Here is a 17,374-nt window from a genome sequence, read left to right on the forward strand (position 1 = left end):
TTTGTATATACTCTGAGTTCTGTTTTATTCCTTAGGGAAAAAATTTTTCACCAGGCAATTAACTTGTGTAGACTTGGGTTACAGGTTTGCCTCACTTTTTGTCAGTGGAAATTCAAATCTCAGTTTATTCTTTTAGCCCCCAAGTTTGTCTTGTGCATGTGGGTTCAGGGACCAGCTTGGGATTTGTGAGGGATACGTATACATACACCTACATCTACATCTTCATATACATATGCATACGAATACAAAAAGAGCTTCGTGTGGCACTCTTCCTTCCAGGATCTTCTCCCCTCACTCTCCAGGGATGGCTGTTGCATGCTTCTTCCCCTGGTTCCTCCAACCAGAAAGTTGATGGTGGGGTTTCCATTGCAGTTTTAGCTGTTCATGTAGTTTGTGACTGTGGCCCACTCTCATGGCAAAGACACAAACACACAAAGGGACACACAATCATGTGCTAATTGCTTCTTCATATTGTGACTCCCCTCCACAAATGTCTGCTTTTGCTTACTCTTCAGAATCTTCAGGTAATTTTTTGTATTTTATCCAGAATATATAGTCATCAGGATAAGAGATGGTTTGTAGAAAGCTTATATCATTATAACAAACTACTTTTGTTTGAAACATTAAAATGTACTACCTCTGCAAAAAAAATTAATATGATTTGAAACAATATCTGGCAATTGTCAGCTTCTTAAACTGGGCAGTGTTTACGTGAACACGTGCTTTATGATTACTTCATATGTCTTATATACTTTTCTGTATACATCATACACTTCATAATTTCCTAAAAATGAGGTACTTCAGCCCTTCATAACCAGAACTTCAGTTCCTCACTTAACGTTTATCCTCTGGATCATACTGTTTTGAAAATAACACATTTACAGTATTTTAATGATATCTGAATGAAAAATTTAATAAAAAGATAATCCATTGAACTGTAAAAGTGAATACATTCTAAAACTAACTAAATAAATAAAGTCTCATATGGGCAAGGCTAACTGAGTAAGTCTATTTTAAAGTGGGTTCAAGCTGGCAAACAATCCCCTATAGTATTTCAACATAGTGGAGCTCACAGCTTTGGACTGAGCTTATGGTTCAAATCCTGACTCTGCCTCTTACTAAATTTGTGACCTTGGATAAGTTACTTTAGCTCTCTGAGCTTGTTTCTTCATTGTAAAGTGGAGAAAATAATAGTTTCTACCTCTCAGGATACTGGGTGGATTAATGAGTTAATGAATGGAAAGCATTAAGCACAGAGTGCTAGGTACCTATAAAATGTTCAGTGGGAGTTAGCTATAATTAGTACTAATACTTTCTTCTGAATCCCAAAGGATTTCTATGGCTGATTTGCTCAATTTCTAATTTTTATTTGATGCATTTCCACAAAAGCAAATTGAGATCATGTTCCTTCACTTCCAGGAATATACAACCTTCTACAGATTAAAATTCAGCACAATACTAAAGACGAGTTTTAGTTGAATGCACCCTCTAGTGGCATACATTATGTTCAAGAACCTGGCATCTGCCAGAGAAAACCTCTTTATGAAATGTCAGGTTTTAGGTCGGCACTTAGAGCCTGAAGCCAGCTGGTTAAGAACATGATGGTATGAGTGGCACTCTCACATCTTTTAGGAAGCTCCCTCTCTTCCAGAGCTGGAGGATTTTTTTTTTAATCTTTTAAAATTTTCCCCACCATAAGACCTAGGATATTTGTGATATTTACTATACCAAATTCCAATATTCCTATAGCATTGACTTTAATCTTTCCTCTTAAAATAGACTCATTTTCTAGCTTACTTTAACAAGCATTGCAAAATACTTATTCTTCATTTAGTTAACAAGCCATACTGAGCATCAACTATGTACCAGGCAATGGGGGTACAACAAACAACTTATTACACAATTCATTATGCAATTACGAATTTGAAAAGCGCCACAAAGAAGTATAGAGTGCCATGACTGTATACTAGGGATTGATCTAGTTTGAGGAGGGGGCTTTGGAAGGCTTACTTGAGAATAAAACGTTAAAAGCCTTGAAGGGTGAGTAGAAATTAATTGGAAGAAGAGAAGGAGGAGTACCATACAAACAGAAGAGCATATATAAGGGCTTGGAGATAGCAAGATACGTGTGGCATTTGACAAACTGAGGAGACTCCTATGCATGGAGCTCAAAGAAGAGGCGGAACTTGTGCAGCGTGAGGCTAGAGAAATAGGCAGGGACTTATCTTGTTAATGAGTTTGAACTTCATCCTAATAACAGTGGGAAACTATGGAAGGTTTTAAAGCAGGGGAGCAACAATCTGATTTACATTTCAAAAGTTTGCTTCGCTAAGGCACGGAAAATGGATTTGAGGGAGTGCAACAAGAAAGGATGCCCAGATCAGCTGCCAGTAATCCAGGCGGGACATGATGAAAGCTGGAACAAGGGAGGTAGCAGTAGCGATAAAGTGGACAGATATTTAAGAGGTAAAAGGGATCGAGCATGATGATGGGGATGGGAGCAGGTGTCCTGGCGAACTGAGTGGATTGCTGGATTGTCAGTTTTTCCACCAAGCACAAATGCTGGTGGCAGCCAAGTTTTTTTTGTTGGGGGGCGCGGGGGGAGGGGTGGCTAGCTGAGATAAAGAGTTGCTCAGGAGACTACAATTTCTCTCTTAAAGGAGAACGTTTTTGGCTCCACAGGGTGGTATTTCAGTTGAACGCTGAACTAGCATTGGGCAGGACTATGGGGCACCGCCCTTCACCCAGTAGGGCCCCAAATGTCCTTTTTACACTTCTATCACAGCGATCCATTCCCACTGCGCTAATAATTTTACTTTACTTCGGATAGAAAAACGTAACTCCCGCCGCCAATCCCAAGAATTATTTGCTTTATCTTTCGAAGTCCAGTACAAAGATCATTTCTCAGGGAAGTCTTTCGGGCCTTTCCCACCCCACAGATACTTCCATCCATCTCGCCCACTATGTTATGTTGTGCGTTCCACACAGCACAGATTGCGCACTCTCAACTTCGCGTCTCCGGGGTCCAGAGCGGGGCCCCTCAAACACTGCGAGCTGCACATTTTCTAATTAGCCACATTTACTGATGCCGAGAGGCACCATAGCGCCTGGCAGCCGCACCTCAGCGTGTGAACCAATTGCTCCCCGGAAGTGACGCGCTGTCAGGAGCGACGCGCTTCCGCTCCCGACTGTCGCCCCCGCCGCCGCAGCCGGACGGGTTTCTCTGGCCTGCCAACTCTGTTGCTCTGGAGGATTCGTGCGTGGTAAGAAGCTGCGCGTTGGGGAGTAAGGTGGTGGGAACCCCTCTTTCGTTCCCTGGGACGCGGTGGGAGGGTGGAGGGAGTGGCGGCTACGTCCCCGAGGGCCCCCAGCGCCAGGTGGGGCTGAAGCACCGGGCACCGCGGCGGGCCCAGGCCGCCGGTGACGGGATCCTCCTCAGCTGTAGGAGGCTGGCCGCTTGGGCCGGCGCGGGCCAACCCCACTGGGACCCGTCGGGTCGAATGGATCCGGCCGACCGGGTACTCAGAGCTTCCCCTGTTCCATGTACTCAGGGGAAGGATAACCTTTCTCCTCTTGAACAGCTCCAGTCCCCACTGTGACAGTCACAGGATCTGCAGCGACGAGTGCGCGCGCGTAGTGTAAAGTGGCGTGCACAGCCCCACACCTGTTCATTGGCTCCGCCCCGCAGCTTGTGCTGAAGGGATGTCGTGGCAGGAACTGAGGTTTTCCGCACGGGATGCTCCCCTAAAAGAGGGGCGTCTTAATAACTGAAAATTATTTGAAACAGCTGGGCTGGAAGTAGCTTACGCTCTGATTAATAAAAGGAAGACTCGGTATTATCACGTGACTGCAAACACATATTTTGCTTATCAATCTGCCGGAAAGAGTTGTAATGACAGACTTCAGGTCAAAGGACAGGAGTTGTGTATACTTACTAATTTGCTGTGCAAATTATTTGCGATGAAATGGCAGACTAAGCAAGAAGATTGGAAGAAAGTAGACCTGGGACTTAGAGATAGGAAAATAAACCGCTAAGAAAACTGCAGAATTTGGGAAAAGTAACTTCATTTACTATTACTATGTGATTTAATTTTGGAAATAATTTGGTTTCTTAATGAATTGTTTTCCAGTTTGAAGCAAGTATTTATATCCGTGTGTTTTTTGTTGTTGCTGTTTGTTTTCTTACTGGTGTGATAGCAAGGGCTAGATTTACATTACAGGCATATCTCTGCAGCATGTTATAGAATTAAATATACAGATATCTAAGTTAAAAAGTGTTTTAATAATTAAAACTCTAACATATGGTTACAGGTGATACAGTGATATAGCATGTATCTTTAGTTTCATTTTTTTATTTGAGATGGTGACTAACTGGCTATGCTTGTCTTAAAGACTGATAAACATCTGATGAAGCCATGACCAGGTGGGCACGAGTTACTACCACACAGAACAAAAGACCCTTCCCTGCAACATCATGGGAGGACATGAAGAAGGGGTCCTTTGAGGGAAAAAGCCAAAACCTACCAAAGAGTAAACAACTTGAAGCCGATAGTCTGTCCTTTAAAAATCATGCACCCCAAGCAAAACACAAAAAGAATAAAAAGAAAAAGGAGTATTTAAATGAAGATGTGAATGGATTCATGGAATATCTAAGGCAAAACTCACAGATGGTTTGCAGTGGGGAGATGATAGCAGCAGACAGTCAGGAAGTCAGGGAAGAAATTGCAGTTGCTTTAAAGAAAGATAGTCGCCGGGAAGGAAGACGATTAAAAAGACAAGCAGCAAAGAAAAATGCAATGGTAAGATTATCACTTCTACTAAAATGTTACTTTGTATGGCTAGAAACTATTATTCATACACTCAGATATGTATTTTAGCAGAGTCTGATTGTGGTTATGTCCTAGACTTATACGGCATCTTTTTGAGGGCTAGTAATGGCACTAGGACTTTTTTTGAACACCTTCTCTATGCTAGACAGTTGATGTACTGATTAATTATCACAACATACAAAGATGGTGGCATTATTTCCATATTTTGGGTAGAAAACACTGGTGTGCAGCTAGGTTAAGTATCTTGCTGAAAGCCACTTAGCCAATAGCAGAGGAGAAATTCAAACCCAGGAAAAGGTGTTAATATTTGATTACTTAGAATTGTGGTCGGCACTTTATAAGTATATGCGTTATTAAATAAATGTGAACCTAAATGAGCTGCTAACTCTATGTAGTTCAGCCAAAAGAAAAAAAGAAGATATTTAAACCCAGAGTCTGACTTTAAGACCTATGTTCTCACCCCTTCCAGTAGCCCTTTTTCAAACAGCCATTTTTTAGAAAGATCAAAATAAGGGGGAAGGTTAAGTACAACAGGTTAGATATGTGTGGTTCCCATTAGTTGGAAAGGATGTCTCCTTTTATCTTTATCCATGAAAAACTGATTGCACAGGAAGGAGATCTAATAAGAATCATACTGGTTAGTAACAGAGTAATAGCAGAGTTAAAACTCCTTGAGACTCTCCCTAGTCATTGCTCCCTCCTTCCCCATGTTACACTGAGAGGGGTGCTGGGGGCTACAGGTTTATTTCCATGGTGCCAAGACCTGGATTTTAAACTGTGTCAGACACAGGAAATGACATAGTTGGTATAATTCTTTCCCTTCTCTAGCAAGGGATTCTTCTAGCAGGATACTACGTAAGAATCAGGACTTGTTGCTATTTTACAGTTTTATTTTTTATTAGAATTACTACATGTAGAGCACTGTTTGCACCAGTGTAGACTTGAAGTGTTACAGCCTCTATAAATGTGGCTTCTGACTATTTGCAGGATTAGTTTTATGCAGGGTCATATTTAAAGATTCTTTTGTGGGGACAGTACTGATAAAATGTTCCTTATGGATAAATTGGGCTAGAAAAGATAATCATTTCTATTTGGATCAAGATAGTTTTGTTTAAATTATACAATTTTTAAATATTTTAAAGTCAAGTTAATTTAATGTAAAGATAATGTAAAGATAATTTCATTGACATAGGCGATGTGGTGAATTGCATACTTTTTGAAAAAGTTTAGTATTGTGACCTTTTAAGAGAAGTTTTATGTTTTTAATTAAGGGGAAGGACATTGTTTTTCCAAAAAAAAAAAAAAAAGGAATTCTTTATATTAAAGCATGTGCTTTAAATAATATATGGCTTGTTGAGACCCTTCAACTCATTTTCTTGTTTTTCTTTTTAATACCTCAGACTAAGCAGACTAAGCATCAGTTCTATTGTTAATAAGTTGACATCTAGAAATTTACCAGTCTACTCTCCACAATCCCATCTACATTAAATTTAAGGATCATTCAAAAAGTTTGTATTTGGTGAAGATTAGGTTTTTACAGATAAAACCCTAGTCAGTAAGCTGTCAGGTTACTAGAGACAACCTTGACTTCACCAAAAATCCAAGACTTCTTATGTTGGTGATCCAGTTTTGGGTAGTAACTTTTCCTGCAGTTGTAGAATAAATGAATTTTCTTTGTTTGCACTAGCTCATTTTAAAAGTAAAAGTTAATAAAGACTAAAGGGACTCTTTCTTTTCCAGTATGTTACTAAACAGGAGAAAAAGAAAGTGAGGGCATAGTTGCAAAATATTATTTTGCCTACTGAATTTGCTTTTTAAAAACCTTGTGCTTATTTCAAAAAAAAATTAAATGATGAATTATTTGTTATCCAAAAAATATACTTTTTTCCAGTTTAAATAAAATACTTCAGCTATCTACCGTCTTTGATTATGACTGATATTCTCATTCATTGCAGCGAAAAATATCCTGCAAATTGCTACGTAGTATGTAAAGACACCAAACCATTGTTCAATGTTAGGCTGGAGCCAAATAATTCATCTTAGAATTATACCTTGAAAATGTGCATATATTCTAAAATGAAACCTCTATCTATTTATGAATATTAAGGAATATGTATGAAAGATATAAAAATTTAAGTATACATTTTGGTATGAAATATATCTTATGATTCGAATCATAATTTAAATGGAATCACTTGACCCAAATTCATTCAATTATGTGAACCTTAAAAGTGAAAGTATTAATTTTGAGTGATAATTTTTATGGTCATTGTCCATCTCCTCCAGAAAACTCAGTGTTTCTAGGTACAGACATCCCCATTAATGAAATGAATAGTCCATATTTGCTTAATTCATTTAAGCAATTACCTCCTACAAAGACATTTATAACTTGTGTCTGAGACTGAGAGATTTATGGATTGAGGGTTTTCAAAAGCACTGAAACTCTCTGATGGAAATGACATTTCTTATGGTTTAGGAATATGTGAAACACTTTTCTACAGATAAAATACTGAGATTTCAAAAAAAAGAACTAGATAACTTTAAAATGAGGAATGTTTTAAAGACATTTTTGATGACTAGAATTAATAAAGCCAGTGTAGTGTTGCAGTGTGGAAACTCACATTTTTGTTTTCCTAGGTATGTTTCCATTGTAGAAAACCTGGCCACGGGATTGCAGATTGCCCAGCTGCCCTTGAGAATCAAGAAATGGGCACTGGAATATGTTACCGGTGTGGATCCACAGAGCATGAAATAACCAAGTGCAAGGCTAAAGTAGACCCAGCTTTTGGTATTAATGTATCTTTTTTACTATCAATTTTTTATTTGGTTAATGGGGAAAGTGGCCAGTAAATAGCCAACTTGTTTTTTTTGTTGTTGACAGGGTTTGTTATGAGTGTGTCACTTACTATTTTGAAATCAAATGAGATTAAACTTTAAATCATGTAAAAACAAATATGTGTTTTAAACACTCTGAAAACACTCTGAGAATACAGTGTTTTAAAATAATATGAATGACATAATGTATATATATATATGTATATATATATATTTATATATAAAACTAACAACAGGAACTGTTGATTGTTACAGGTGAATTTCCTTTTGCAAAATGTTTTGTTTGTGGGGAAATGGGACATCTGTCCAGATCTTGTCCTGATAATCCCAAAGGACTCTATGCTGATGGTGAGTACTTTTACTCTTATATGTCGAAAATGGTGAGTCATCATGCAGTTGTGATTTAGTTTATACTTAAACAGTTTTAAAATAAATTCTTGAGTAAGTAGCAAAATCTTGAGAATTTCATTATCAAGCACTATTCTATGTACTAGACTTTTTGTGTAATGTAACTTGGTATTATTTTTAATACATCAAATCAGAAAAAACTGACGTGTATACTTCAAAATATCTGTGCTTGCTTCAGCATCATTTGTGAGAGTATAAGTACCTACTTTTAAACATAAAAGAAGCAAAGGGATAATTTCTCAAACTAGGATAAGATTTTAAAAATAGTGTTGTGAATTTAATATCAGTCTGGCATACCATTTTGGGTAGAAGGGTTGGTACACACTATTCATATTTGTAATAACTTTTGTTTCTGAATGTTTTCCTTAGTTAGTTGTCTGGCATGGGAATCAAGTAACTTTCTTACCTTTAGCTCAACTAATGGCTTAAGGTGCCCACAATAAAGTCTGTGATGTTTAAAGCTTTAAGGAGGAGGTTGTCATCTGTTAATGTGAGTCATTTGTTAATGTGATGCTGGTACCATCAGGTTCTAGAAACCACTTGTGTTGTGACTGGGTCCCCTTGCAGAAGTCCAGTGAAAAAGCATAGCTTTGGAGTTAGACCAGTTATAGCCTCAGCACTACCACTCACTAACTGTGGGACTTTGGCCAAGTTAACGTCTCTCTTCTCAGTTTCCTTACCTGTAAAATGGAGATGAGAAAATTGTATTTCATTGATTCTGAAATACACATTTTTTTCATATTTTAGTATCTCTGAACTCAATGTATCTTACTATTGGGGAGTGTCACATAATTGGAAGTTTTTTTTTCCAGAGAGCAATGTAAAATAATGATACATTTTATAATCAGTGGTGTCTTAGATTTGATGAATTATGATATTTTACCTTAAGAGTTATAAGGATTAAAATATATTATTCAAGTGCCTCTTCTATTTCACTATGGCATCTACAACAGTAAAGAGTCCTGGACCTGGAAGATGCTCAAAAGTGCCTTTCAGTTTTGAACTTAAGAAACAGGTCAGGGCTTCCCTGGTGGCGCAGTGGTTGAGAGTCTGCCTGCCGATGCAGGGGACACGGGTTCGTGCCCCAGTCCGGGAAGATCCCACATGCCGCGGAGCGGCTGGGCCCGTGAGCCATGGCCGCTGAGCCTGCGCATCCGGAGCCTGTGCTCCGCAATGGGAGAGGCCACAACAGTGAGAGGCCTGTGTACCGCAAAAAAAAAAAAAGACAAAGAAACAGGTCATATAATATGACTAGTGAGCAAAGATGCCTTTGTATGGTCAACCAAAATGACTAGATATAAAAAAGTGCAGCCAGGGGAGTAGGTCACATAGAAGTGAGAATTCATCCTATTAGGGTCATTTTTCTGAGTGAGTCACTTAACATTATGAGCATGATCGTGATAATGCTTGACGGTTAAGCAATAGTGTTCGACCATTCAGTGAAGACTCATTTTAGAAACCAAATGTGTTGTAATTCACAGTCCTGGAATGTTGCTTAAAGAAGACCAATAGGCATTTTTACTCGAGTTAGGATGCCTGGCAGATAGAAGGCATTGAAACAAAAGTTAATTTCATTCCTTTTGTAATTGCTCACCCCCATCTGACCTGTACAGCAGAGCAGTGATTCCTAACCCTTTGGGGACCTCATAGCACCTCATGGTTAAACATTCTGCTCATTAAAGAATCTGATTAAAAACTGTGGGCATTCTCAAAAAATGCATCTGCACACAGATTTTTCAGAGTTCACAAACCCTTCCCTTTCTAACTGTGGTAAAGATCCAGGCTTCTGTGCAGTGGCTCTTGGACACTCCAGAGGACACGTATCTTCTGTCATATCTCACTTCTCTTTCCCACATCTGACCTGAAGGCCAGGGGCAAGAAATGGTGGGTAGGTACAGTTTAGTGCTCTTTGAAGTCAAGAGGAATGGAGAATGGACTTAATAGGAGTAAGTTCCTGGCTCCAGCTACCTTCGCAACTAACAAGGTTGTGAGGACCAAATAAGATATGAAAGTGCTTTGAGACATTAAAAGCCCTATGTAAAAATTAGAGGTTTTCAATCACTCTGTTCTTCTTATAGGTGGTTGCTGCAGACTTTGTGGCTCTGTAGAACATTTTAAGAAAGATTGCCCCGAAAGTCAGAAATCAGGTGAGATCTCTGGGCCTCCATTTTGAAGGGGTGAGATTAGTATTCCTCTGTGTTTTTGCTGAATTTTGTTATTAATATCTTGTTGATGTACAACTAATTTTAAGGCTGCCTGGTTTCCTACTGCAGTGATGACTTCATCATTTCTTTATCAGCAGTACTAACTGAGCATCAGCTGCTGTTCTCAGGTGGGAAAAAAAAATGACCAGTAAGCCCCAGAGGACCCTGATTTTATAAAGCATCTTATTCATAAATATTTTTATTTGCTCACCCCTGTATTTAATAATAGAGCCAATTCTCTTACTTGAAGAAAAGTATTAATTCACTAAGAGAAAATAAGAAATTTGAGAATAACTTACAGTATTCTTATGACTGAGTATCCTCATGTATGCTCTGAAACCAAAAGGATTCAGTTAGTTGCAAAAACTGCCAAAAATATTAAAATTGTGTTATCCACACAGCATCTGGCCAGTTATATTTTCTTCCCAGTGAAATACTACCCTCGGTCATCAAAAACTTCATAAATGTTCACCAAACCTAAGGTAGATTTTTTTGGGATGTGGAGACCATTATTACATTAGTTTACCTAGCTTAAAATGATGATAATCCTGTGTGAAAGAAAGCAAGACAGTAGGATAGCCCACTAGTGCTTCTTGGGGAAAAAGCACATTTCTTTTTATATCGTATAGTCATAGTACCACACAAATAAGTCTGCCCATTCTTACTTCCTACCCCTAGCACTTGAATCTGAAAACCAAGAGTTCTTGTTTACAATCTTGTCTAGAAGAAGATAGTCTTTACTACACTGTAGGCAGTGAGATTGAAATGATGAAGTGGAATTTGAATTCTCCCTCCTGGGAGGATTGCCTCTTCCCAAATGACAAGACTGACAAGCAGATGTTGTATAATTTCACAGGTGGAATCTTGTTCATTTGAAACTGATGCTTCATAAGTCTTGCTGTTTGCAGACTCTTGGAATTCATTGACTCTGTAATGATGAACTCTGGGAAAGAATGAAAGAGCTTTCTCATCAATTTGTGCATTGCAAAGCAGTTGCTGCATTTCCCTAATTGGGATGAGAAATTGCCTGTGGTACTCTGAAATCAAGGGTTATAATCAATTACAGAATTGCTCACTTTCCTTTAGTGATGGAGTCTTCTCTCTTTGTGATTATTCATGTCAAAACTAGTTCCTTTGCTAAACCAATACCAATCTAGGTGGATGTATTTGATGACTGTTTCTCTTACATTCTGACTTTTCTATGTCTTTACAGATCGAATGGTCACAGTTGGTCGCTGGGCAAAGGGAATGAGTGCGGACTATGAAGACATTTTGGATGTGCCTAAACCACAGAAACCCAAAACAAAGATACCTAAAGTTGTTAATTTTTGATGATTAGTGCTATCGTTTGTTAGCACCTCATTGGTAAACATTCTGAACTGGGCCTACTTCATAAGTTGGAGCTGGACTCTCCCTTGGAGTCCTGTATTGTAGATATCAGTATAATCTAGGTGTGGTCAAACCGGTTCCTGAGTTCTGTCCGTCAAGGAGCACTTCTACCATTGTTTGGAGAAAATCACTGAAAAAAAGTATAATATGTTCAAAATGCATTTTCTAAAAGAATATATTTTTAACCAACAGAACTTAGGTGTAACTAAGTGGTTATATACCTGATTGTAACAATCATCTTTTTCTAAAAACAAAGTTACGCATTAATATGAACTATCCCTAAAAATAGGGTACCTGCTTTGCATTAGGAAATGCATTTTTGTTATATTGTTTTCTTGGTTCAAAGTATCAATTTATTATTATATTAGAAATTAATTTATAATTGCCACAAAATCTGTATTTTAAAAACATTTAATAAAAACTCACTTGCTATTTACTTATTTTTCTGAATACCTAATTTTGGATTGAGTGAGCCATTGTCCACTAATGTCCATGTAACAATCCCTTTGGAAACACAATCTTTATGAATCCTAGATGAGCTTAATTTTTTAAAATTTTTCTTTTAGTTTTGACATAAAGAACAAATTATTGAGGTTAAAATAGAAGAGTATCTCAACTTAACAGCAGCTCTTTCTTTGCCCCTGATTTTCAAGAGAGAAATTCTAGCCAAAATTCAGTTTGTGCTATTTAACCAGAATGATGATGGCACATAACAGATTGTCTATCAAACTTAATAGCATTTTGTTCACATGTTTTAGATGAGTCAGAATGAGACGCAAGCATCATCATCATCATAACAGAGTTAGAACACTAATCAGAGACCCATTAGCTTCTTTGTTTGATTTGATGAATACATGCATACTTAATACATATATTTCACAAGGCTTAAGCCTCCCATTGTTCTGTATAATGGAATGACTGTTGGATTGTGTGTTTCATTTGGAACTTTACCTGATTGGATACATTTGTAATAAAAGGAAACAGCTGTGATTAGTTACTGATGTTTCAAAAGCAAAATATTTACCAAATAAGAAAAGGAACACTTTTCTGTTTTAATGTCTGTACCTCTGAACATTTCTAATCTTAATAGGAGCTGTTCTTTTTTTTTTTTCAGTGACAGAGGAAAACATGACAATATGGCTCAGCATCCCAGAACTTAAGGAAATGAGTGCCATTTAAAAGGAATGGTACAAGTCATGCAGCTGGAAAAGGACAGCAGTGCTGCCCTGGTCATTTAGTCTGAACACACCCAGATTTATTTCACCTGTCCTATCAGGAGCAAAAGGCTCTGGAAAGTCAAAAACCTGTCAGCTGCAAGTTAAGTCTAATGTTTTTTATGTAGTCTTCAATGCAGGGATGTCCATTTTGTGTTCCTTGGGGTTACTTTATTTACATTTTAATGGTCTACAAAGTAGGCAGTGAAATCATTGGAAATAAATTGCAGGTGCTGAATGTAACACTGGAAAGCTGTATGGACACCTTGTTAAAGAAACTCACCAGAGACAGAAATTCTGACATCCTGAGAGATTGTGTATTGCTTGATGTTGGTTATTTTCTTAACTAAGAATGCCAAAAGAAGAAGGCACACATTTACTTTATTCATTATATGTTTTCCAAGGACCTACTATGTTCCTGGTACTCTTTCAGGCACTTGAGATTGTGGCAGTGAATAAGACAAACAAGGCCACATGCGTTCTGCTGGGGCTGAAGAATGGAGAGGAGACATAGGAACAAAAAATACATATCAGAAATATCAGTAAAAATAATAGGGATGGGCTTCCCTGGTGGCGCAGTGGTTGAGGGTCCGCCTGCCGATGCAGGGGACATGGGTTCGTGCCCCGGTCTGGGAGGATCCCACATGTCGCGGAGCGGCTGGGCCCGTGCGCCATGGCCGCTGGGCCTGCGCATCCGGAGTCTGTGCTCCACAACGGGAAAGGTCACAACAGTGAGAGGCCCGCGTACCGCAAAAAAAATAAAAAATAAAAAAATAAAAATAATAGGGATATTTTATACATTTTATAAATATTTTGTTGAATCCCCTAAGACTTAGTGGTTAGCACTCTTTTCTTCCTTTAGTCCTTTGGAAATGTCATCTCTCTTTACAAGCTTATCTTTCACTTTGCTATGGCTGACTCCTAAATCTCCATCTTGCCCTAAAATCCCTGGTTTCGGTTCTGTCTTCTCACCTGCCTGCTGGACAGTCTTACTTGGATGTTGCACTAACACCTCCAACTCATAATAGCTTTAAATCTCATCACTTCCCCTGCGGGAAAAAATGGACTAATTCCCTTTCTTGTCTCCATTTTATTCAGTACAATTATATTCCAAGCCTGTAGGCTCGCATCTCAAGTTACTCTTTTCTTGACATTCTCCCCACCACACCCCAGAGTCAACCCTCTCTGACTTCGTTCAGGCGTCTACCTATAATCTGCTTAATAGAGAGTCTTTTATGACCGGCCTTATAGGAAATAGCTTTTTCCTCATCCCAATAACTTTTCATTCTCTTGCTGTCTAAATTTTCTCCATAATTTATGTTCCTACATAACACTATTTGTCCCCTCTCCACCGGATTATAGGTTACATGAGGGCAGGAATTTTGAGTCTTATCCTCAGAAGTGCTTGGCGCATACAGAGCATTCACACTTGTTGAATGAATGAGTGAATTAAATGAATATGTGATAGAATTAACACAGATGATGCAAGAGGGTGGGTAGCTACTTCAGGTTGGATAATCAGGGGAAGGCCTCTGAGGGAAAGACTTTTAAGCTGAAATCTGATGACAGGAAGAAATTTGTTGTGAAGATAATGAGGAAGAGCGTTTAAGGGAGAGAAAATAGTCAAAGCCATGAGCTTGCCATATTTGAGGGGCAGAAAGAAGATGTGACCTTTTTGACTGGCTTCCTTCACTTAGCATAATGTTTTCGAGGTTCATTTGTAATGTTACATTGTATAGTACACAGGGAGGTATTAGGGAGAAAGCCTTGGATATCTTGATGTGAGGTAATAAGTAAATGCAATGATACTGAGGAAGGAGCCTGCCTGGTATAGTTGAAAAACAGCAAAGAGGCGAATATGGTTGGAAAAGAGAGGGATAAACTAGTAGAAGATCAGAGAGTTAACAGGGGTCATATCTTATAGCCTCTACCAGTTTCTGCCACATAAAAACCACAAACTCTCAGAAGCATACACTAGTAAGTGGTTATTTAGCTCATGCCTATAAGTCAGATCTAGACTGGGCTTATCTGGACAGCTCTGCTAATCTCATTTGGGCTTGCTCACATCCATAAGAAGTTGGTTTGGGGTCAGCTGATCTAAACTAGGCTCAGATGAAGAAGCTCTATTGCAGGTGTCTCTCTTCCTTTTCCTGGGACCAGCAGGCTATCCCTGACATGTTTTTCTCAGGACAGTGGCAGAGATGTAAGAGGGCAGGTCCACTTGGAAAACCATTTTCAAGCCTTTGGTTGCATCATGTCTGTTGATGAGTCACACAATCAAGCTCAGAGACAAGAGGTAGAATAGAGCGCTCCATTCGTGGAGGTGGGAATGGTGGTGAGGGAGTGAATATTTCTGAAAAATAATCCAACGCACCACAACATACCCCAGACCATTATAAAGCTTTGGCTTTCACTCTGTGATATGCAAAATTTTTCACACGTTTGGGGAGAAACGTGACATGATCTGATTGCCGAGTTGAGAGCAGAGTGAAGGGAGTAGTAAGGATAAAAACAGGTTATAATTCAGGTGAGAGAAGATGGTGTGAATGAGGGTTGTCGTGGTGGAGTTGTTAGAAGGGGTCAGGTTCTGATTATGTTGATATTTTTAACATAGAGTTAATAAGATTTCCTGAAGGAAGGAGGATTTATGGAGGGAAAGGTGGCAGAATTAAGAGATCTATTTTGGAAATGTGGACTTTGAGATGATGATTATCTTAGTGGAAATGTCAAATAAGTAGTTAGATATACAAGTGTGGAGTTCAGGAGAGTTTAGGGCTTGAGACACAGATTTGGGAGTTATTGGCAAGTAGATGTCTTTTAAAACCCAGAGGCTGGGTGGACTCACTGAGGAATGGAGATAGAGGAGAAGAGGCCAAGAACAGAGCCCTGGGTAGTCTAAAATTTAGAGGTCTGGTGGAGGAGGAAGAACTTCAAGAGGATTTAAAAGTGTGACTGGTCACGCAGGAGGAAATCCAAGAGTGTGACATCATGGAAGCCAAGTGGAGACAATGCTGCAAAAAGAAGGAACTAGTCAACTTTGTTAATGCTGCTCAGAGGCTAAGTAAGCTAACAGGTCCATTAGTTGTGGCAATAAGAGAGGTCTTTGTGGAGTAATAGAGGGAGAAGTACAGTTTGGTAAATGAAATAAGGATATGAAGACCACATTTATAGATAATTGGAGTAGAGATAGGTGGCCTTTAGGAAACTGGATCAGGTGAAGTGTTGTTTTGCTTTGTTTTTATTTATTTTAAGATAAGAGATAATAGTGGCTATGAAAATAATCCAGGAAAGACTCCTGAAATAGAGAAAAAAAGAGAATTGGAGGAGGGAAGCCTCGGAGAAGGTTAGAGAAATGGTTCTTTGCTAGGGTAGAGATGTTTAATTCATTGTGTTAGGAAGGATGGCAAAGATGTGGAATGTACATAGATGGGGAGGTGAGACAACTCCTGCCTAATGGTTTATGTTTTCCTCAAAGGAGTATTTTCTAAATTTCATTAACTGAGAAAGGGTAGGAGACATGAGAAACTTGAAGGAAGAGAAGGCAGTGTGAAATAGCAAACATATAGGAAATGTAGTAGTATTATCAGAGGCCTTTTGAAATCTGTGGTCATAAATTTCAAGTGAGACCCGTCCACAGTTTTCAGGTGCTTAGTGCAGGGGTGAGGTATTACAAATACTTTAACCACAGTTTTGAGTTTGCCAGACAAGTCGAATGAAAGGAAAAGGTACAGGCGTTTTCCAGGGTGTGATATTAATGATAGACCATGGAATCTAAGCCAGATAAGGAAAGAAGGGAGGACATGGAGAGGGATAATGAGCTATGGAAATGACAGAAATATTAATTTTGAATCTATTTTCAAATGTCCCTAAAAATGTCACAAAATGAGGAAGGGAAAGATGGCATCAGATGTGTAATTTTTATATGGTACTTTATACCTTCAGGTGTACAATGAGAAAGACATTTTATAATATTTCTCTGACTTTTGAATCTGGAGGTGGGTTACTATCAAGAACTGTGAAGGGTCTGAGGTTCTTAATACACTAGTCTGTTACTGTTTCATGGATGTGGACAAGGCATGAGAATCCTGGTTCAGAGACAAAAGATAGTATGCATGGCACAGCAAACACCGTGAGTATCGTGAGTATCAACTTATTTCTGTTGCTTCCCTTTTTCCCTTAGTCCCCACAGGGTGACATGATGGGCCCAGATGGATGCTATAGACATAGCGGGTTTGTGTCACAGCTGAGGAACAAGTTGCAAACACTGTAGCACAGAGCAAACAAGCCAGCCTTCCTACGCCCAGAGAGTGAGCCATTACACTGAAGTCAAGCTGTGGTCACCTTGACCTGCTTAATTGCCTATGGGACTAGCATTTGCCTGTGGATAAATAAGTCTTGCAGTTTGGCACACTCAGCAATAATATGCAGGACCCCTCTGGGCCCATGGTGAACTGCCTGTCGCAGTAGTTAACACAACCTTCAAATGCATAAAATG

The 17,374-nt window shown here is 38.9% G+C and overlaps 1 protein-coding gene across 1 annotated transcript; it reads left to right on the forward strand.

Moving 5' to 3' along the window:
- The first annotated feature begins 3,183 nt into the window (after positions 1-3,183).
- ZCCHC9 (zinc finger CCHC-type containing 9) lies at positions 3,184-12,648 on the forward strand. Its single transcript, XM_081231082.1, has 6 exons — positions 3,184-3,263; positions 4,393-4,799; positions 7,467-7,617; positions 7,920-8,012; positions 10,151-10,219; positions 11,490-12,648. Exons 2-6 carry the CDS (start codon positions 4,416-4,418, stop codon positions 11,606-11,608), a joined length of 816 nt encoding a protein of 271 aa, XP_081087208.1. The 5' UTR covers positions 3,184-3,263; positions 4,393-4,415; the 3' UTR covers positions 11,609-12,648.
- Positions 12,649-17,374: the final 4,726 nt, after the last annotated feature.

Source organism: Mesoplodon bidens (genome assembly GCF_964165515.1).
Source record: "Mesoplodon bidens genome assembly, chromosome: 4".
In the NCBI taxonomy this organism is placed as follows: Eukaryota; Metazoa; Chordata; class Mammalia; order Artiodactyla; family Ziphiidae; genus Mesoplodon; species Mesoplodon bidens.